The sequence below is a fragment of the Lissotriton vulgaris genome, chromosome 5, assembly GCF_964263255.1.
Source record: "Lissotriton vulgaris chromosome 5, aLisVul1.2, whole genome shotgun sequence".
NCBI lineage: Eukaryota > Metazoa > Chordata > Amphibia > Caudata > Salamandridae > Lissotriton > Lissotriton vulgaris.
In genome coordinates this window covers 1,521,963,561-1,521,985,920 of record NC_141693.1, presented here as the reverse complement: position 1 = coordinate 1,521,985,920, position 22,360 = coordinate 1,521,963,561, and the positions used below count along the sequence as shown (strand labels likewise).

Here is a 22,360-nt window from a genome sequence, read left to right as displayed (position 1 = left end):
GAAGATCTTTGGCTAATGCAAGACAGGCAGACCATGGGTTGCTGGATTGTAGAAAGATTTTAAGACAGCCTTCATACAGTTTGTAGGAGCCGCCATTGTTAAAAGGAAGTATTTTGAGAGAGTACCCAGCTCTTCTATCTTTTGTTTGTTAAGATCAAATTCCAGAGAAGAGTGGCTCAATGCTAGCATGGAAAGCCAAGACAGACCGTGCTTGTAATCAGATTAAAAGTCTTAGAGAAGATATGACGGGTGATATTGTTGATACAAACGCAGGTATAGGTCGAGAAATCTCCAAACATATGAGCCATTTGTATACTGAAGATACTTTTCCTGGAAGGGCCAATATAGAAGGTTCCTTTAAGGATATTGAACTCCTGAGCTTTAGTGAAGACCAGAAGAGGGTGTTATCAGCTGAGATAACAGAAGAAGAGATTAGACAGCAGTTTAGGAAAATGGCCAGAGGGAAGGCCGCAAGGCCAGATGGCCTCCCAACAGAGATTTATCAGTGCCTTTTGGAGGAAGTGCTACCAGCACAAAAGGAGTTGTTTAATATAATTCTAAAAGACAGAGAAGATCCACCGTCATTTTGGGCGGAGGTAACTGTTACTCTTATCTTGAAACCTAATAAGGACTCTATGTTGGCTGATTCATACAGGTCCATCAGCTTATTGAATACTGACTACAAAGTCTTTGCTTGGGTTCTGGCCGCCAGGATAGCCAAGGTTATTAAGTGTATTATACACAATGACCAGAAAGGTTTTATTCCGGGGAGGCAGCTTAATGAATTAACCACTTTAATGCTTGGAGTCGTTGATCTGGCGGGGACGTATAAATTACCAGTGACGGTCGTGGCAGTTGATGCTGCCAAGGTTTTCGACTAGTTTCATTGGCCATACCTTTGGGAGGTCTTAAAGAGATTCAGATTTCCCAGTAATGTAGTTAAAGCTGTTTAACTTCTGTATCGTCTGCCCAGAGCAAGGGTGCTTGTAAATGGTGAGCTGACAGATTGGTTCAACATTCTGCGTGGAACAAGGCAGGGATGTCCCCTGTCACCTCTTTTGTTTGATATGTATATCGAACCCTTAGCAATATGGATTAGAAAAGATATTGCCATTGCCCTTTTTGCACATAGAAATTTTGCGATTAAGTTAGCTCTCTATGCTGATGACCTTCTTCTTTATACCCGGAACACGCAGGTGTCTATCCCCTTGGAAATGGCCAAAGCGGAAGTGTTCGGGAAAATTTCAGGATACACAGTAAACACAAGTAAGACTTTAATTATGGAATGGAATCAACCTAAGCAACAGCCGCTGGTAGAATCAAGCATGCGCTATCTTGGTATTACTATAACACAGAAACTGGCAGATGTTACTATCGTAAATTGGAAAAAGATTAGCCAGGAAGTTGGGAGACTGTTGGTGAGATGGGCAAATTTGCCTCTCAATTTATACGGTAGGGTGAATCTCATTAAGATGGTAATTTTACCCAAAATTAAATTTTTGTTTAATTCTATCCCCTTACTATTTGATCAAAAGGAGATAGCCAAACTTCAGAGAAAACTAGGCAGCTTTATTGGGCCTCCAAGGGCTCTCGTATATCCTGGAAGAAATTAAGGAGGAGACTGGCGAAGGGCGGGCTGGCTCATGTAGATCTGCTGATATATGGATATGCTTTTTTCTTTAAGAATTGTCGGATGCTTTTAGGTAAAGTGGATAGCTCAGCCATAGGAACTTTATTTGGAGCAATGCTTGGCGAACTGAGGGAGGGCCAAGACCAATTTCTGTTTAAGTTTGGAGACCCAAAGTTCTACAAAATGTAAGGTTGAAGATTTTACTGGGAACTCTGAAAGTAAGGGTCTTTATTTGCAAGAAGATATGAATTCCTTATTATACATCTAAAGCCCCGATTTGGGAATCCCCTCGGACCCCTGGGTGTTTGGAGGACTCTCTTAGCCTTCCCTTAAGGAATGCGGGAATATCCTGTTGGGGAGATTTGAAGGTGGGTACTGATTGGGGAACCCTAAAGTCAATTACAGAGGGCCTACTGACCAGGTTCAAATATTATCAGCTCTCTGCATGGTGGAGGTGTCAAAAATGGAAGGAAGTGGAGGAGGATTCCTGGTTAGACCAAGCATTGAGAACTGGCACAGTTAAGAAGGAGGTAGCGCTGTAGTATAATACCTTGATTCAGGCAGAAGATGATATAGACAGTGACATACAGAGGCTTTGGGGAGGGGTTTTACCGAATGTAAATCTGTGGGAAACTTGGAAAGTCTCTTTTACTTTACTTAGGTAAATCGTCAAACCTGCAAATTTGAAATGCAACCATCTTTTTACTGCATAGAGGGTATATTGGTCTCCTGCAAAGTTAGAAAAACTTACTGGGACAAAGTATGAATGCCCAAAATGTAGAAACATAGCTGCCGACGACTTGCACATGTTTTTAACATGTCCGTATATTGAGAAATTTTGGTCTTAGGCGTGTGAATTTCTCACTAAAGTTATTGGTACTTTAGTGAGGGTAAGCTTAGCCCTAGTGTTTTTTAGAGTTTGGCAAAACAACGATACATTGATTAGCAGGTTGAATGCAAGATTCATTTTTTATGTAATTCTCTTAGGGAAAAGAGAGATATGCAAACTATGGAAGTCTGACTCTCCACCTCTTTCGCTGGAATGTAAAAAAAGCATTATATATGTAAGCAAACAAGACATGTTGTGTGATACTAGCAGTCGAGAGAAAGTGTGGGCTAAGTTGGTGGACTGGTCTCAGAAGTATGAGGTCCAATGATTAAGCCAAGGATTAGCCGTCGGTTCTGTTTTCCTTCCGTACTACGGGCACTCCAGGGAAGGGCGGAAATGGAAGCGGCTGTTTCTCTCTTGTATGGAATGACTCTAACATGGCCTGGATCACCAGTGAAGGAAGGGAGTATTGCCAACGAGTGAACTGGCAGAATGAGGACAAAAAAAAAAAGATCAAATTCCAAACAAATTAAGGTATTCCTGGTGCAAGCTGGTAAACGGAATAACTTTTTGTAGGCGGTACAATGTATTTTTTCCAGATCCTGCACACATTTCCCAGGGAATGCCTGTTGCTCATAATTGAGGGATGGTAAAGGTTTAGCCCTCAAGACTCTTTGTATGGCCATTGTTGATGGACTGTCCAAAGTCGCATATAGTTTGCAAAGAGCGTAGGTGACCATTTTCCCTTTCTGCTGCTGTTTGTGGAGGTGCACCAGTGGGCGGCCCAATTCGCTGATCCAAACCCCAAGGCAATCATATTCTATATGGCATGGTAGGGAGTCAGCTGGAACCTTATAAAAGACGTTGGTGAAGTCTTGATACACCCCCTGTATTGGCAAATTACAATAAATCCCTGAGTTGCAATGCCAGACGTGAGGTTTTGCCGTTTCCGTAGTCATCTACTGGAAATTTGGCAGTGTAGAGATGAGAATTCAATGATCTGAGTCTTCCAAATAAAAGCAAGATTATGGATTCTGTTAGACCTTGCATCCTTAGTGTGGTTTCTCCTGACATATTTGTCTTATTACCATCTATTTTTGACTGCTTTGCTGAATTTGTTTTTGCTGGCTTTAGGAATCTGTGCACTTTTTCACAGCTAACCAGTACTAAAGTGCTTGTGCTCTCCATCTAAAATGTGTTAGCACTGGCTTAGCCCCAGTTGGAATGTTTAATTCACGTATAAGACCCTCGTAAAGTGTTCTACATGTGCAGAGAGTCTGTAATTTACATGCTACTAGTGAGCCTGCAGCTCTGATTGGGCCACCCACTTAAATAACACTTTAAAAATATTTCAGGCCTGCCACTTTAGATCCTGTGTGTGCAGGTTTAAACTGCCATTTCAACCAGGCAAGTTAGCCTACTTGCCAGAACCAAACCTTCCTTTTTTATTACATATAGGCCACCCCTAAGGTAGGCTCTGGACAGTCAATGGGCAGGGTGTAGTGTAGTAGGACACATACTTTAAAAATGTTCATGTCCCTGTAGCGAAATACTCTTACATTCGTTTTAAGATATTGCAAGGCCTTTCTCCCCTTGTAGGATAACATGGGGATTGCCTTATTACATTTTATAAGTACAGCTTACAATTGGGAAAAGATGAGAATAACCAATTTGCTGTCTCTGAACTCACAATTTAAAAACACAACTTGTAGTGAAGTTGATTTTTAAGTCGCATTTTTAAAAAGTTGGCCTTTTCTTATGTAAACAATTTAGGGCCCTTTGTCTGTCTCTGGAATACAGCTATGGGGTGCGTGACACCTGGCTTCCTGCATTGCCTCTAGACAGCCACACACAAAGGAAGGGTAGGTGTGACTGAGTATCCATCTGCGTGTTAATTGGTCCTCCTGAGCAAGATGGGAGGGAGGAAGTGACACTTTACACCTGACAGAACTGTCATGTCCTCACATACAGGGTTGCATATCCCGCTGCAGTGAGGCTGGAGCCCGAGCAGTAAAGGCAAGGACTTGTGCACGCCAAAGCATCTGTTTGAAGTCTCCCTACTTCAAAGGCCCACCTGGGTAGAAGTAGTGGACCTCTGACACCACCAAATCAGAACACTTCAGGAACTGAGGACATTTTCAAAGGAAGAAGGACTGCCATTGTGGCAGGGGGCACTGCCACTTTGCTGTGTTGGCCTGCTACATCTTGCCTAGGAGCGTGAAGGACTGAACCTGACTCTCTACATCCCTGAACCTAAATATCTCCAAGGGCTTGTTGACTTGCCTCTAGTTTCTGAAGTCTTAAGGATATTAAATACTTCACCCTGCAACTTGCTATCAGCACCTGGACTCTGTCTACTGTGAGTCTTGCTCTGCCAAGTGGTGCCAGTCCAGTCCTGGGCCCTTGGAAGTGAGTATCTGTGATGCAACCCATGACCATCCACGCATCGGTGATGTTACACCGATCGTAACTGGTCCATTTCCTTCAACAACCAAATCATCGCTGCTGCTGCTTAAACCATGGTCTCTGCAGTGCCGATGACACAGCACATCGTTCCCTAGCTCCAACTTATCTCCGAGTCTGCGTGGCTTGGCGCCAACACATCAATGCATGCTGCTCACATCGTCTACAGCCCAACGGTTCAATGACAATGCATTGCCTTGATGTTTACCACGTCATGACCCTGTGCAGCTCGGAAACAACGCCTTGCCTCCATCTCTACGATTCACAGCGACCATGCCCTCCTTTGCTCCGTGCACCGTCCTCAATGCATCCGAGGTGCAGTTCAATGGGTCTGCGCAGCTTCTGTGTACTGCCCGCTCTCCATCGTCGTTGGCCTGAACATTTGGATTTGCCCTGGTCAAGCGCGGCCAGAAAGCCCTGGTTGCCGCTATCTGCTTCTTAAACATTACAAAACAGTTTATTCTTTGAAAATTTATATCTTGACTCCTACTTATTGGATTTTTGTTGTTTGTATCTTGTTTTACTGGTAAAACATTGCATTGAAACTTGAGGAGTATGAGGAGCTGAGCCAAGATTCATTAGAAAATCGGGGCCTGATTGTGGGGCTGGGGGCCAACAGACTTCATGAATACATGGTTCCCTGTAGAGTAGGAAGCAGTGTTTCCTACAAAGGCCTGTCCCCAGAGGAGCTGGAGGACATAAGAGAAAAAAGCAAATTAAAATTGGAGCTGGCTAAACTCAGATTTGAGAAGGGATTGCCTCAGGAAGTGATTTTGAACTAGCTTGACATAAAGGACAGGAGGGCTGAGTTTAGCACAGATGGTGGCAGCATATCTTCAGTGTCCTCTGAGAAAAGAGGGAGAGGCGTGGGTTGTGCACTGCGTGAACTTAGTGGATAGAGTTATTGTTTGATTTCAAGGGTCTGGGTGCGCAGTCAGGGTGGTGTTGTCCGTCCAAACACCGTTAGTAATCAAATGAGTAGTGTTTTGCAGAGATCTGCAAATACATCCCCTGGGTAGGCACTCCGGTGGGTGATCAAATCAATTGATTCATCAACAAGTAGAACGTTAAATGCTTTTATTCAGCAGGTATATTTAGTTCGATATTAGTAGCATATCAAATGACGGTTTGTAATCCATGCTGGTAGATCTATGAACTTTAATCTCCTATGCATTTCGGGCTGGGAAGCCCTTGGTCACGGAGCGCTGTAGAGGAAGGGAGGGAGGGTGGGTCAGTCGGTGTCAGTGACTGTATTTACATGTGCGTTAGGTGAAAACGTGAAAAAGGTGCAAAGGCTCATGGAAACGAGTGGGCTACTTAGTGTTCGCGTGACTACGTGAGGATAGGGGGTAGTGCGAGGGAAGTTAACGCGTGTGTATGCTTAATACGCGCTTCGCGGTAACGTGCTAAATAGAGTGGCGCTATAAGCGGGAGACACTTACTTCATAATATCTGGTGGCAAAGCGTGCCGTCCATATCGTAATCGAAAGGTCTGCAGGAGATGCGAGCGAGTGAGTGCTAGTTAAAATCACTCTATGGTGTGACGTGAAAGAGTTAAACATAAACAAAGGACTAATGTTAGGTAGGTGCTGTGGCGGCCATCTTAGAGTGTGGGGGGATAGTGTATAGGTAGTACTAACGAAAGTGGAGCCAAGAGTCAATGTCAGAAAAGAGTACACATACCCAAAGGCCTGGTATTATGAAGTGGGAAATGACATCGATAGATGGTTTTAGGGATAAGAGATTGCTTTGTAGATGCACACGATCCCTGAGGGGATTGAGGGGCTAGTTTGTGGAAGTATATCCCTACTGAGCGGGTGGATGCCCTATTGGTCCTAAATTGGAGTGACAGGATGAGGTATCCTTCCATGGAGGAAGCTCTGATTAGAAAATATGATTTGACCACAGAGAAGTACAGACAGAAGTTTAGGGACAGTGTGAAACTATTCCCACAGACCTGGGTGGATTATGTAGATTCTTTTTGTAAGGCACTGGATGCTTGAGTGAAGGGCAGTGATGTGAAGGAGTATCAGGGGCTTGATTGTAAAAGAGCACATGTTTAATGTCCCTTTTACAGATATGAGCTAGCACTTGATTGACAGTAAGCTCTCTGACACCAGAGAGCTTTCTAAAAAGGCCAACCCGTGAGTTAGCACTAGGGTCTGTAAGAAGGTGTCTGGGCGAGATCACCACAAGGGTGGGCAGGGCACTCACCAAAAGAAGGAGGGGGGAACAAAAACAAAAGTAAGGAGTTCTCTCAAGGGCCCCAAAGTAGTTCCATGGATCAGGATTGCTAAGCTCTCTAAAAATAAAAGAAAAAGGGGTTCCCTGACAGTAAGTTTACAGGCAAGGCACAGCATAACAGTTATGAGTGTCAACAAGAAGGGCACTGACAGGGGGGATGCCAAGTGTCCTAAGTGGGCACAGCTCTCCACAAGGGGGCAGTCACTGGGGCTGGCTAGTATAGTGCTTGGGAAGGAGTTTATCCCAGCTAGTGGTGGGGACAGAATTGAGGTTACCCTAGACTCCATGGTTGATAGAGAGATTGTGCAGAGAACCCACATGCCTGACAATACTAGAAACTACAGTCACTGGGTCCCCATCAATGGGCAAAGGGTGGAGGCTCTGAGAGACACAGGAGCCAGCATGACTACCATCCGGTTTCAGTCCCTAATGTGTTCCACCAAAGTATTGCTGCTGACAGCCGCAAGAGCCACTACTCCCAATGGCTCTTGTTTCCTTTGAATGGTGAGGGGGATCTCATGTTCTTTGAGTGTAGCTGTGAATCCATCCATGCCTGTGGATTGTCTACTTGGTAACAATCTGGAGCATACTGCCTGGAAGAAGGTGGATCTTAGCTCACACTTGGAGACGTTGGGGTTGCCTAGGTGGGTTTGCCTGACCACATGGTCCAAAGCAGCTCAAGAGTGTGGTCAGGAGGACCTGGAGCCATGACCCCTACATTTCAACAGGACAGCAAAACATAAGAAAACCATGATGGTTTCCAACAGCTGGTGAAGGAGGGGCCCAGCAGTTCACTGCCGCAGCCAGGGTTTATTGAATGAAGAGACCAGCAGCCGTGAAGGGAAGCATCAGCACAGTTGTTCCTGTATATACATATGAGTGTCCAACTGTTCACTGCCACAGCCCGGGAGAGCAAAATAAAGTGCTCAGCAACAGGCACCATCACGGCCCAGGAGAAGAGAAGTGAGAAGAACCAGCAATCACTGATGCGGCCCAGATCTGAGGAGAGCCCTGCAGTCACCACTGCAGCCCAAGAGATATGAGGAGAGCCCTGCAGTCACCGCCGCAGCCCAAGAGATATGAGGAGAGCCCTGCAGTCACCACCACACCCAGGACGGCATGGAGAGCCCAGCAGAGAGGTGAGAGAAGGTGACCACCTTCGCTAGAGTCCCTGGAGTACCCCCACACACAATAGGAGAAACGCCAGCTCAAAGACTCACTTTGCTCACAAACATTCTGATTGAATTATGGCTAGTTGATTTATGAGTGACAGGGTGACAAGACAATGATGCTGAAAGAGATTAAGGGTCTTACAGATTTATCGAGCATCATAAAAATGTCACAGTGGTTTATGGTAGGCTGTCATTAATGATTTATGACTCGAATGAAACATTAAAATGTCAACATGATTTAGGATAGGCCTGTTAAGAATGATTAATGACCCTGAATGAAGCATTAAAATGTCAACATGATTTAGGATAGGCCGGTTAAGAATGATTAATGGTCCCCAATAAAAGACTTGAAAGGGGCACGTGCTGTAAATCAATGTTTAATAAACTGCAGCCAATGTTTTCCAAATTATCACAGTTCTATATGTATCACTGTTTGGGAGTAGGCCTCTTGCTGAGGTTTTGGTTGGGAAGGAGGTAAAGCTGGCAGTGTCCCGGGCAATGGTAGCCATATAGACATAGGACACAATGCCCAAAGCAAGAAAATAATCTACACACAGGCAAATTCATACGCCAGATTATATCTTTGTATTATTTGCAATCATATAACCAGTGAATCATCACCAGCTTACACTGCTCTGACTCTCAATCCTCACCACTGGAGGAAGCCTCACACTCTCCTTCCAGTCCCTCAGTCCTCAAAATGCCCAGAATAAAGAGGGGTAAGCAAAGTGGTGCTGTTGGTCGAGTGGGTAGAAATCTTAAGTCAAGAGAACATTCCAGGGAGCCATGTGCGTAATCATGCTGCATTTCCAGGATTCCAACAAGATGGCAAGGGTGCCATCTTCTCTGCACTTCCATCTTTTTTGCAGTTTTGGATAGTGCATACTCAACCCAGAGGTATTGGAGCACTTTATAAGCACCAGTTACATTACACAAGGTCACATAATTGTTTAGGCATGGGGAGATCAAGTGATTTGCTTAGAATCACAGGATGATAAGTTGATGCCGACACTCAAACCCGGGCCCCCAATGCCACAGTTGTCAGCTTTCGTCGTAACACCACGTCCTCTCCATCCTGACAGGGGTACAACAAATGACATTTGAAGTGGCCAGGCATCAACATCACAGGGAGGAGGTGAGAAGCCTTCATGCACCTTGGACCAGCCCATCCTCCTGGCTGGAGCCAGTTCTTCCTTATTTTTGGTCTTTCCTGTCCCTCCTTTTCGCACTAAAGTGCGAGGTTGTCCCATCCAAGTGGATCCTCATGATTGACTGTTCCCCATTTGTCTGTAATGCGTATTATCTTCATATATCTTGGACACGATAGCTCCTTGAATTTCTCTGCTAGGAACAATATGCATGGTGCCCATGTTGCCTCTAACATGTTGCCTCAGACTGTACCTCCCTTTGTTCAAGTGCTTCCAAGATTTTTAAAATACCCAGCAGCATTCATATCTCGCAGAACCAGGTTCAGTGTTCTGATACTGTCGCAATGGACCACAGGGGCGTTCTCACCTGCCCTCTAGGGGAACGTAGTGGGTACATTTGCTTATTCGAAAGACACACTATCATCTATGCCAGGAATTGCGGTCTCTCTGTCTCAAACATAGAATTCATGTCAGTCAGTGCATCTTGCCAGTAACTTTTTAACTTGGTTCAGTGCCGTAACAAGTGCAGCAAGTTATCAGTCCCCCACGCCACTTTGAGCAGTACACCAATTGTGTGGCATTCCAAGCATGAATCCTTGCTGCTGTGTAGCACCAATATAGTGTGGTTTTCGGCATAATGTCTCTACCCGTAGCATTCATGGGGGTCCCCTTTGCTCTATAGAAGATATGCAACCATTCTAAGTGTGTGACCGTTGCAACCTAGTTCCTCCTCCCATCTCTTCTGTGCTGGACAATTGCCTGCCTATGTTGTGTGAGTGTGAAATTTGTTTATGTCCATAAATCTTCTCATTTTGTCAGTAGCCATCTCGCGATTGCCGTCAGCGGTTAACTGGTGTTTGGTCCGACCTCATCATGCATGACCCAATGTCTAATCTGGAGGTACTTCAGTCTCCCCCGTCATGAATCCCAAAATCTTTCTATTCAAAGAAACAGAGGCCCACCTGATGGTAGACATCCCTGATCCTTTAACAGCCTGTCCTTTGCCATGCACCTAAGGCATCTCCTGTTACAGTAAGGGAAAAGTCTGGATTGCTTATGAAAGGCATTCGCGAAAATTAAATGCAGTGAGACCCTTTGTGATTGCTACTGCACCTAAGCGGCCAATACAGTCAGATCAAGATCAATTAGTCTCTGCTTGTGTGGCCACAATCTCCTGACTAGTAACCCAGTACAATATTTAGTGTCTATGTTCAGTAATGAGATAGGCCTATATGAAGCACAGATAGGTTTATGAATCACTGTTGTTACTGCCTTGCCCATGGACTCTGTTAACATCCTAAAATCAGTGAATGATTTGAAGAGATGTATGAGAAGGGAGTGCTAGAGCACTTCAGGATGTTTTATAAAAATAATAGAGTGATACCGTCAGGGCCTGGGGCCTAGTTGACCTGCAGTCCGGCAATGATAGAGAATAACTCTTTTATTGTATTGTCCATGTCTAGCAAATCCATCCGGTGATCACTAACCTCTGGACTGTGACTTCTGACAGATGAGAATCTAGGGTCTTCTCAGGGGGCTCTACAGCAGTTGAGAGATATCTGTAAAACTCTCACACAGCTTTAGTGATTTCCACACTCCCCCTTATCATAACCTGATTGCCACCGTGGGTACTTTTCATACCTTTCATTGAGTGCCTATAATGTGGCAATGGTAAGAGTGTATCTGTCGATACCCAGCCCAATCACCAACCCTCTCCCACTTTCCTCGACATATGACATTTCTCAACATGCACCTCTGAGACAGGCAGCCAGGAACACATCTACTCCTCCAGAATTTCTAGAGCCTGAAGAAAGGTATTGTCTAGGGAATCCACTTAGAGGAGAGGTGGCATCAGTCCTGCTTGAAGAGGTGGTCTCCTGGAGCAGGCAGGTGTCACATTCCTGACCCTTTAGCTTATTAAATAGGGCCATTCTCTTTGCTGAGGATTGAGTCACCTAACATTTAAACTTATTATTTTAAGCATCTGTTCAAATTATGGGAGGCATGGTGATCAGGGTGAAGACTGAACCCGTGGGGGCCCTATTTAAAATCCTAAAGATATGGCATGCTTTAAAGATTAGTTTTGGAATCATCTTGCCTGCAGTAGGGTTTCTAGCCAGTATAGAGTAGAGTGAAAAGTACTATCAGATACTATTTCATGTTGTTGTACTGTAACTCTTCCGGCATAAAAAACATAGAAAATGGTAGCAGACTAGGTCTGCAATGCTGTTTAAACCTACACATCAGTGCTTGGTCTTGACGCACAAACCTTACATGATACTAATATTTACCATTGTAGTTTTTTACTCTAAATTGGTTTTGTACCTTTTGGGATTCCACCGTCACAGGAAAACTCTCCGGTGCTCAGCAGGAAGCAGGTGCCTGCTTTCTTGCTCTTGTCCCTTGTGCTGGAGCGCCGCATGCTTCTTTTTGGCTCATGGGACAGGGGCTGCATCGGGTCTCCACACTCTTCATCGGACAGCACCACACTTGCATCGCCATTCTGTTTGGAATCTGTATACCATGAAAGTAAATCCAAAATTTAACCTGGGGCGCTTAATCCAAATGCAATGTTATGAACAGAGTGCAAATTAACAGTAAGATGTAAAACACTTTCAGCAGGCAAAATTGCACAATAAAACCCGGCTGTAATAATGGTTGGATATTTGCTTTGTAAAGATCACCCTGAAGACAGGCAAAACATTACTCCTTCTTCTTGAAAAATCTTCACAGTTCTGATTTTTCAGATTTCTAGAAAAAACCCAAGTCACTTTTCCTTTTTTAGGTCTAGAACAGGACAGCTGTAGTTTCCTGTTGCCAAGATCTATTGTCTCCCCTACATGACATATAAAGTGCTCAGACACATGCTCATAATTGGAAGACTCTGTTGTCTATCTCACTGCCCTGCTCCAGATCCTATTGCTATTCTCGTTTAGTTTGTCCGGCCCATGACATTTCGGTCTCGCAGTGCTCCGATTGTATGATGTATCCTTCCACTTCTGACCTTAGACCTTGCTTTCAGCTGCTGCGAGAGATTTTATTTTCCATATCCTTGTCTCCTCCCCATTTTCCTGCACCCAGCAAACTCTACTCCCACTGCTCTAATTTTTTGAATCTCTGTTTTTTATTCACTTGTTGTCACTCCCCGTATTGGTGGCAACAATCTTAAAATATGTTTTGACCATTTCAGTATGGCTGCTTATGAGTGCACATGCCCACACCATACAGGAGGCACCTACGAATGGCTTTGAAGTCTAATTACATGGAGGAAATAAATGTAGATGAGTCCATACTTCTACTTCACTTGACATATGCTCTTTTGAGTCTTGAGAACATTGAATCTTATAGTATGTTAATGAAATGCCTAATCAGTCTTAGGAGGTTAAGAGGTTGATGCTCAAGATGTCCATAAATAATATTGATATGGTAAATATTTCTTCTCACCTTTGGAAGAGGATTTCGTACATCTTTCAGGCATAGAGCGAAACAGAGGTACAGAAGAGCCAAATAACCATTACAGAAGAGAGTAGATTTATAGCTTTCTGTCTGAAAAGTGGTGGGTGATTCTAGTCACACAGCATTTAACAAAAATAAAATAGACTACTATAAATTATCTGAAACATGCTTAACAGATGCTAAAGAAACTCAGATAGAGAACAGATCTCAATTGAGTGTATGCTTTAAACTCTGTAATACCAAACTTCAATCTGTTTTCCCTAAATTAATACCAAGTGGCAACATAGGAGAGAGTTAAGTCTTTTTAGTCACAGTTTTCAATTAAATTAACTATATATGTGAGAAGATATGTATACCCTGGTAAGCTTCTGGAGTGTGGACCATTTAACTCATTATCACTTCCGAATACAATGGGGGGCTACCAATATGCATTCCAAGATCCACCTTGAAATTATTGGTACCCTGGAAAGGTGTGGATCATTACTATCAATGGTAGAATACCAATGGCACTAAACCAAACCCATAATATAGTTTTTGGTGTTTTTATGTTCATTTCATTTTTTCCACTTTTGTATCCTTTTTATTAATTGTATATGCTCATTGGTTCGTTTTTTTAATATATTTATTTGGAATTTGTATGTTTTTAAAAAAAAATAAGTTATATTTTAAAATGTATTTGTTAACGGTTTTGGTGTTGTGTTTGATATGTTTTCTAGGTAGTGTTTAAATTAATTTTGCAAATAATTTTTTATGCTATTTAACATGTATAATGTACTTATAAGATTTTTGAATGCACTAAATTTATTTAAATATTTGTATTGTCTTTTGTTTGTATTGTTGGGCTTAGTTGGGTAGTATGTTAGAAAAAGTCTATTTAAATATTTTACTTTAAATCCTATGCCTTTATTTTTTTCAGCAAAATGTTTGTGTTTTTTTAATTTTGGAAATATACATCTTTTTATTTATACATACAATTATGATAGTATGATATAATTTTCAAAATAATTCACATTATTTAATTAATTATACAAAATGTAAATGTAAAGTTTTTATATTTAATAGTGTAAATGTATGTTTTGGTTATGTAAGATAAATTAGTTTCATATTTGCAATAACGATATTAGTTTTTTTAATTTAGACTTTTTTTGTTACTTAATATTCGTTTGGTATTTGTTAATGATTATTTTAGTTACTTTTTTTTAATGGAATTTTCTTAATATTTCGTAATGCATATTTATATCCTGATTTTTGCTTTTTCCCTACTGTTGGTTAGGCAGTTTGGAGTGGGAGCAGTACATTTGACACATCCAAAGTCACAAACTGTCCCTAATGCAGCTTTGGTTAGAGTGAAAATAATAAATCTGACCTCTGCAAAGTCCAACACTTTTCCTACTGTTGTGTAATCTGGAGTGGGAATAATAACTCTGATCCCTCCAATGTCCAAAACCTCCCTTAGTGTTTCTTAGGTTGGATTGGGAATAGTAAATCTGCCCCCCCTTTCAAAGTCTCACACTTTCCACTTTCCACTTTAAGCTGGAGTAGGTATTGCAGATCTGACGCTTCCAAAGTCCAACACGTTCCCTAATTAATAGTTCTTAGGTTGAAGGTAAAATAATAAACCTAACCCCTTCAAATACCAACATTTTCTCTACCTTTGCTTAGTCGAGTGGGAATAGTAAATCTGACATCTCCAAGTCCAACACTTTCCCCCAGCTTTGCTAAATTTGGATTGGGAATAGTATATTTTACCCCTCCACAACCCATCCTTTCCATACTTCTGCTTAGGTTGGAGTGAGTATCGTAAATCTGACCCATCCACAGTTTAACACTTTCCTAATGTTTCTTAGGTTGGAGTGGGACTAGTACATCTGGCCTCTCCAACGTCCAATGCTTTACATACTGATGTTTAGGCTATAGTGGGAGTAGTTAATCTGACTCTTCTCAAGTCAAACATTATTTTATACTTTAGCTTACAGTGAATAGGGAATATTAAAACTGAGTTGTAATTGTAAATCTCCCCTCCACCCAAAATATACATTTTCCTTAACATTAGTTTGATTAAATTTAAATACATGTTGGGGCATATTACCAAGCAATAGCGATAATTATCGCTATTGCTTGGTTAGCGATAAAAATTTATCGCCGAGCTGCAACGATTTTTATCGCAGATAAACCTTGCTATTAGCAAGGTTTATTTCTGAAACGATAAAAATCAGCCGAAATGCATGAATATCGCTGTAAAGTCAGCGATATTCATGCATTACCGAGCGAATGCTCTTAGGCATGTTATCCGCCTCCCATTGGATAACATGGCTAAGAACTGCTCAGGGCAGGTGTTAGCTTTTGGAGATATTCGCGCTTAGCGCGAATATCTCCAAAAGTTGGTAATAGGAGATAACGATGTTAGCAACTGTTTCCAGCCGCTAACATCTTGGCACGCCCACTTTGCATGTCATTAGTGATAAATATCTCTGACATGCAAAGCGGGGGCCCAAGATGGTCGCTATCTCCTACTAGCTGTCGCTAACTTGTGTCAGCGACAGCTAGGTAATAGGTAGATAATTTTATCTCCGCTTTCTTGGCTTTTAAAGCCAAAAAAGCGGAGATAAATCCCTTGATAATATGCCCCAAAGTTCCTTAAAATACAATTTTTGGTAATGGTTTTATCATTTTATTAAATAGTTATGTATTACATTTGTTTTATGTTTAGCTTAGATTTTGTTGTTTTTGAGTTTTACATTTAAATATTCTTGATTTGTCCTTGCAATTATCAATCCATTTGTAAGATATATGTTTGTAATTCGTTAGAATAAATGTAAGTTTTGTAACTTTAGGTTACAGTTTATGTATATTTGTTAATTCGTAAAACATAAGAATGTATTTAAAAATCATTTACATTTTTTATAGAGTTCTAAAAAATTGTTTTATTAACAATGTAATAAAATACATGTATTTGTATGTATATAATTCTTTTTTTTTAATTAATTTATTTTTATTATTCTTTTACGTTTTATGATTAATACATGTTTTTCAAATTAAATATTTAGAATATTTACATGAATACATTAATTTTGCTTATGTTAAATATAGTTTTTAAAATGTAATTCAAGAATGGCGTAGTTTATATTTTTGTAGTATTTTTTAACTGTTGATAGTTTTGTAGACTGATATTTTTCAATCATCATTTTTGTTACTTTAATTATAATTATAGGATTGTAGGATTGTAGCAATATAGGATTAGATAATTGTCGATATTTTAGTAGGCTATATTTTGATCTCAGTATTTTTGTACATATATATTTTGTATTCAATTTTCAGTAGGACATATGCCTAGCAATAGTGTGCCATTACACTCATAACAACACATATGAGGCAGATGATTATGATGAACAGCTACCAATATGCATTCCAAGACCAATTTTGCAAGGCCCCATTGCTAGCAATCCAAACATTGGGTAGGTAGACATATTTAAAGAAAGAGGAAGGCAACATTGGATTTGCTATATCATGACCAAAAACTATATCAGCAAAGATGAGCAGAATGCTATGAACAAGAGAATGCATACAGAAAGTAAAAAAAATTCAGGCTGCTGGTCATGGGGGTGCCTGAACGAGACATCAGAGCGGTAGAAATATTGTCACAGCATACCTTCCTTCAGCCGCAGTATGTATAGTAAAACTTATGTTTCCATGGAAACAGGCCATGATATTTCTCTAGTCAGAGAACTAAAACAATATTTAATCTTACCGCAGCTACCAGATCCTACTGAACTAGAGTTTGAAGATTCACTTTGTCAGAACAAGAAAAAGGGAAATTCAGAGCAAAGCTTGAAAGAAAAATGGTGCGTATTCTACTTGTGAATGTGTTGTAGGACAAGCTAACGGATTGATAAAATGTAATTCTGAGAATAATCATTCTGTTTAGCACTAGCTGATATAAAAGACACAAAAATATATGGAAGGTCTGTTCATGTCTGGGATGATAACAAAATGAAGACAATCAAATACCTTTCCAGTTGTGATTGGAAAGAAGCAATATGTGCATAGATTACTTTTCAATGGAGAGCAAAACTGTGCCAGACCAGAGGTAAAATCCTAGGATGATGAATTTTAGTTGTCTAGCAGGAAGAAACAAATGATTTCCTGTTCTGTACCCCCTAACAGGAGAGTAAGAAAGACCTAACAAATATCCATGAGTCTACAGCATAATTGGGGGGTTTTCTTTCTCTTTTATCTTTGATTTTGTGGGATAAATCCAGAACCACAAGGATTATCTTAATTTTAGTTATGAATGTAGAAGACCCCTAGAGACACACATTTTCTTGAAGATGTGGTGTATTTGATTCATATGTGTGAATTATTGGGAAACGAAAACTGAGAAACCACTTTGAAGGAAACCACACCAAGGAAAGACAATTTTAAGAAAATACAAAAAAATTAAAGAAACATTTCAAAAGAAATAAAATTTTAAGGAAAAATCCAATATTACTTTAAAACGGAGTGAAGTTTAGGACTACTTTAGGGTATGGGGTTCAGGGATAGGTAATCTTCAGGGTGAGGAGTGATTTTAGGTTCGGGATTAATTGAAGTTCAGGCATAGAAAGGGCCTTTTGGGGTTCAGAGATGGGTGTAGTGTAGGGGTGGTGAGGGGTTTTAGTGTTCACGGATGAGTGGTGTTGAGGTGTGTGAGGTATTTTTAGGTAGGCAGGTGGGCCTATAAAACAATGAACACACATTCATGATAGAAACCCCATTCCCTTCCCCAACCTCTGCCCTCAAGTCCTACGCACAAACAATAAAACGCCCTACTCGTTACCCTCACACCTAACCATAAAATAAACGATACAGAACAATATCACATGTTACTGAATTTTCTGCTTCAACACTCCTCCTGTAGAATCAACAAGGGATACAGTCAGCATTAATCAATATTGATATTTAAAAATAATTCTAGCCTAAGCTAGTTTTTAAGAATTTTGCTAAAGCACAAGCCACATCTAAAACCTCCCATGTTCATAAGAAGTGCTAGTGCCTCACTGCGATGACATATATTATTTTTATTTTGCGTCCCATAATCCACATGTGCAGTTATTATCATACAGCAACAAAAATAGAACAAATAATGGACGGAATGCTGAACATTGTCAAACATTCACCTCCAGCACAGAGATCTGGGCGCAAAACCATTGTTTTTTTCCTCACTATGCCATTTCTGCAATACGCAAATCAGTCTGGACTCTTCTCCAGTTGGGAACAGTTCAGCCTTGACTGCAAGGCCAGGTCCTTCCTGGACCAGAAACAAACATGCTGGGACTGATCTCCGGGTATCACTACTAATCAGCCAGGCTAGCTTGAATCCAATGGTATAGTGAGCCCGGGACCCACGTCTGGTCATACCCTTCCTACACAGGGCGCATATAAAAAGATGATTGACGGAATGCTGAATATTGTCAAACATTCACTCCCAGCACAGAGATCTGGGCCCAAATGCATTGTTTTTTGCTTACCATGCGATTCAAGTTTGGACCCAGCCAGATGCATATCAGTCTTAACCCTGCTCTCATTCAGAACAGTCCAGCCCGAACTGCCAGGCCAGGTCCTCTCTGGACCGGAAACAAGTATCCTTGGACTGGTTTTGGGGTATCACTCCGCATCAGACAGGCCAGCTTGAATCCTATGGCATAGTTAGCACGAGACCCACGTCTGGTCATACCCTTCTGACTTAGGGCGACTATAGCAACACAAAGATGATGGATGGAATTCCGAGCATTCTCAAAAATTCACCCCAGTAGAGAGCTCTGTGCCTAAATCCATGGCTTTTTTGCTCATCATGCCCATCCAGTTTGGAACTAGCCGTTTGCAAATCAGTCTTGGCTGTGCTCCCCATAGGGAGAGTCCAGCCCAAACTGCCAGGTCAGGTCCTTCTTGGACCAGAAACACGCATCCTGAGATCAGTTGCGGGGTATCACCTCTCATCAGCCAGGCTAGCTTGAATCCAATGGCATAGTAAACATGGGACCCATGTTTGGGCAAACCCTTCCCACTTAGGGCGACTACAGCAACACAAAAAGTTGATGGACGGAATGCTGAACATTGTCAAACATTCACCCTGCTACAGACATCTGGGCCTAAATCCATAGTTTTTATGCTCACCATGACATTCCAGTTTGGACCCAACCATATGCAAAACAGTCTTTACTCTGCTCCGCATGGGAACATTTCAGCCTGAACTGCCAGGCCAGGACCTCCTTGGATTGGAAACAAGTATCCTGGGTCCAGTTTTGGGGTATCACCCTTCATCAGGCAGGCTAGCTTCAATCCAGAGGTAAATATTGAACAAGCAAAACAGGTCTGGGCATACCCTTCCCCTTAGGGCGACTATAGCAACACAAAAAAGATAATGGACGGAATGCTGAACATTGTCAAACATTCACCCCCAGTACAAAGATCTACATCCATCTTTTTTTTGCTCACCATGCCATTCCAGTTTGGACCCAGCCATATGCAAATCAGTCTTGACCCTGCTTCCCATGAGAACAACCCAGCCTGGACCAGATACAAGCATCTTGGGAGTGAGTGGTTGAAATGTTTCAGCACTTTGTCCATCATTTTGTTGTGTTTAGGCAAAATCAGAAAGTGTATCAAACTCCTCTTGTTTTAAAATTTGAAAATTCAACACCACCCTAAATGTTAATAGCAGCAGGCGCACCAGGGGGCTTGGTAATGCGGATATATAGGTATACATCCTTAGATTATCCCAGGACTCCATCATGTAAATTGCTGAGGGTTGTTTTGAAATGTAATAGAAATATGGTTCTCAATATACTCTCTTACAGGGTTCTCTCAACTCCCCCTTCGATAGGTGGGATGCCTCCATTACTCTAAAGTTTCCCACCCTCAGTGATGGTGCCCTATTCATTAATCTATTTCTAACTTACACAGCTCACTTTAGACCACTTCTTGAGGCTTGACATCTTCTGAAACTTCAGGGTCGAAAGCTTATACCAAAAGCGTATGGTAACTTTATAGGCCAAAAAGTTCCAAGCCTGCAGGTTTCCTTCCAGTCATATCGCCAGGCACATCGTGCTTTTGGGAAGGCCAAACAGTTTTTTTAGGCATTTACCCACACACCTCTCCCCAGCTTGCCTCTTTGCTTATGGTCAACAGTTCTGCCCCAAATAAACATCGAGCTGGAACCAAAGCTTTATAAGCAGAAAATACTGGGGACTGAGATGGTACGCCTAATGTGTTTTTTAATTTGCCTTGACTACCTATAGTGGAGAGTGCACAAGCCTCCACTTCCAGGGAAGACATGGCTTGGCAGTTCGGGCTGGACTGTTCCCATGAGGCACAGGGTCAGACAGATTTGCATATAGCCATGTCTGAACTGGGGTGGCAGAGTGGGCTAAAGAACGGTGATGGATTAAACCCAGATCTTTTGACTGGGTGTGAGTGTTTGATTGATTCAGATGCTCCGTCCATCACCACCCCCTTTTGTACCGCTTTTGGCCGCCATAAGTGTGGCAGGGTATGCTCAGACATGAGTCCCTTGCTCACTTTGCCACTGGATTCAAGCAAGCCGGGCTGAAGACGGCTGGAATGTCATTACCGGTCCTCGGAAGCTTGTTTCCGGTCCAGGGAAGACATGGCTTGGCAGTTCGGGCTGGACTGTTCCCATGAGGCACAGGGTCAGACTGATTTGCATATAGCCATGTCTGAACTGGGGTGGCAGAGTAGGCTAAAGAACGGTGATGGATTAAACCCAGATCTTTTGACTGGGTGTGAGTGTTTGATCGATTCAGATGCTCCGTCCATCACCACCCCCTTTTGTACCGCTTTTGACCGCCATAAGTGTGGCAGGGTATGCTCAGACATGAGTCCCTTGCTCACTTTGCCACTGGATTCAAGCAAGCCGGGCTGAAGACGGCTAGAATGCCAGAAACTGGTCCTCGGAAGCTTGTTTCCGGTCCAGGGAAGACATGGCTTGGCAGTTCGGGCTGCACTGTTCCCATGAGGCACAGGGTCAGACTGATTTGCATATAGCCATGTCTGAACTGGGGTGGCAGAGTGGGCTAAAGAACGGTGATAGATTAAACCCAGATCTTTTGACTGGGTGTGAGTGTTTGATTGATTCAGATGCTCCGTCCATCACCACCCCCTTTTGTACCGCTTTTGGCCGCCATAAGTGTGGCAGGGTATGCTCAGACGTGAGTCCCTTGCTCACTTTGCCACTGGATTCAAGCAAGCCGGGCTGAAGACGGCTGGAATGCCAGAAACCGGTCCTCTGAAGCTTGTTTCCGGTCCAGGGAAGACATGGCTTGGCAGTTCGGGCTGGACTGTTCCCATGAGGCACAGGGTCAGACAGATTTGCATATAGCCATGTCTGAACTGGGGTGGCAGAGTGGGCTAAAGAACGGTGATGGATTAAACCCAGATCTTTTGACTGGGTGTGAGTGTTTGATTGATTCAGATGCTCCGTCCATCACCACCCCCTTTTGTACCGCTTTTGGCCGCCATAAGTGTGGCAGGGTATGCTCAGACATGAGTCCCTTGCTCACTTTGCCACTGGATTCAAGCAAGCCGGGCTGAAGACGGCTGGAATGCCGGAAACCTGTCCTCGGAAGCTTGTTTCCGGTCCAGGGAAGACATGGCTTGGCAGTTCGGGCTGGACTGTTCCCATGAGGCACAGGGTCAGACTGATTTGCATATAGCCATGTCTGAACTGGGGTGGCAGAGTGGGCTAAAGAACGGTGATGGAATAAACCCGGATCTTTTGACTGGGTGTGAGTGTTTGATTGATTCAGATGCTCCGTCCATCACCACCCCCTTTTGTTCCACTGTTTATTAATGCATGGCCCAATGTAATTTATTATTAAACATTATACCTAAGTATTTATATGAGGTTACCACCTCAACCGTTTCATTGCCTAGCACCCACTTATATGCTTTCATTTTTCGCCCAAATTAATTATTTTTGTTTTCTTTATATTAACGTTTAATTTTCTAGCCACACAGTATGAATTACATCTTTCTATCTTCCTCTGGAGGCCCACTTGTGTCAGATATAAAATAGCCAAGACAACTGCGTAGAGAAGCCTCAAGGTATGTCTGCCACCCATTTTCAGTGAAAAAGATTTTGTATTATCAAGAGCATGGGGGAAATCTGCTACAAATAATAAGAACAGCTTGGGAGCCAGGACACAGCCCGGCTTTAGCCCATTACCCAGCGGAATTCATGAAGAAAGGGTCCCATTTAACTCTAGTACTACCTGAGCCTAATTCTGGTGGTGCAATTCTTAGAGGATTGCAAGTATGCAACTGGGAATGGCCAGATGTCAGAGATTATCCCACAGAATAGTGTCAAAGGTCAAATCCTTAGCTAAAATCAACAAAACAACAAAAAAGATTCCCTGTCACT

At 42.4% G+C, this 22,360-nt stretch overlaps 1 protein-coding gene across 2 annotated transcripts in view; it reads right to left on the bottom strand.

Annotated features, from left to right (window-relative positions):
• The window catches only part of KCNC4 (potassium voltage-gated channel subfamily C member 4), a 420,986-nt gene that overhangs the window by 52,811 nt on the left and 345,815 nt on the right, over positions 1–22,360 (bottom strand). For both annotated transcript variants that reach the window (XM_086923590.1, XM_086923589.1), the window contains exon 4: positions 11,812–12,000. In XM_086923590.1, coding sequence (XP_086779716.1) covers positions 11,812–12,000 — 189 coding nt within the window. The remainder of the gene's footprint in view (positions 1–11,811; positions 12,001–22,360) is intronic.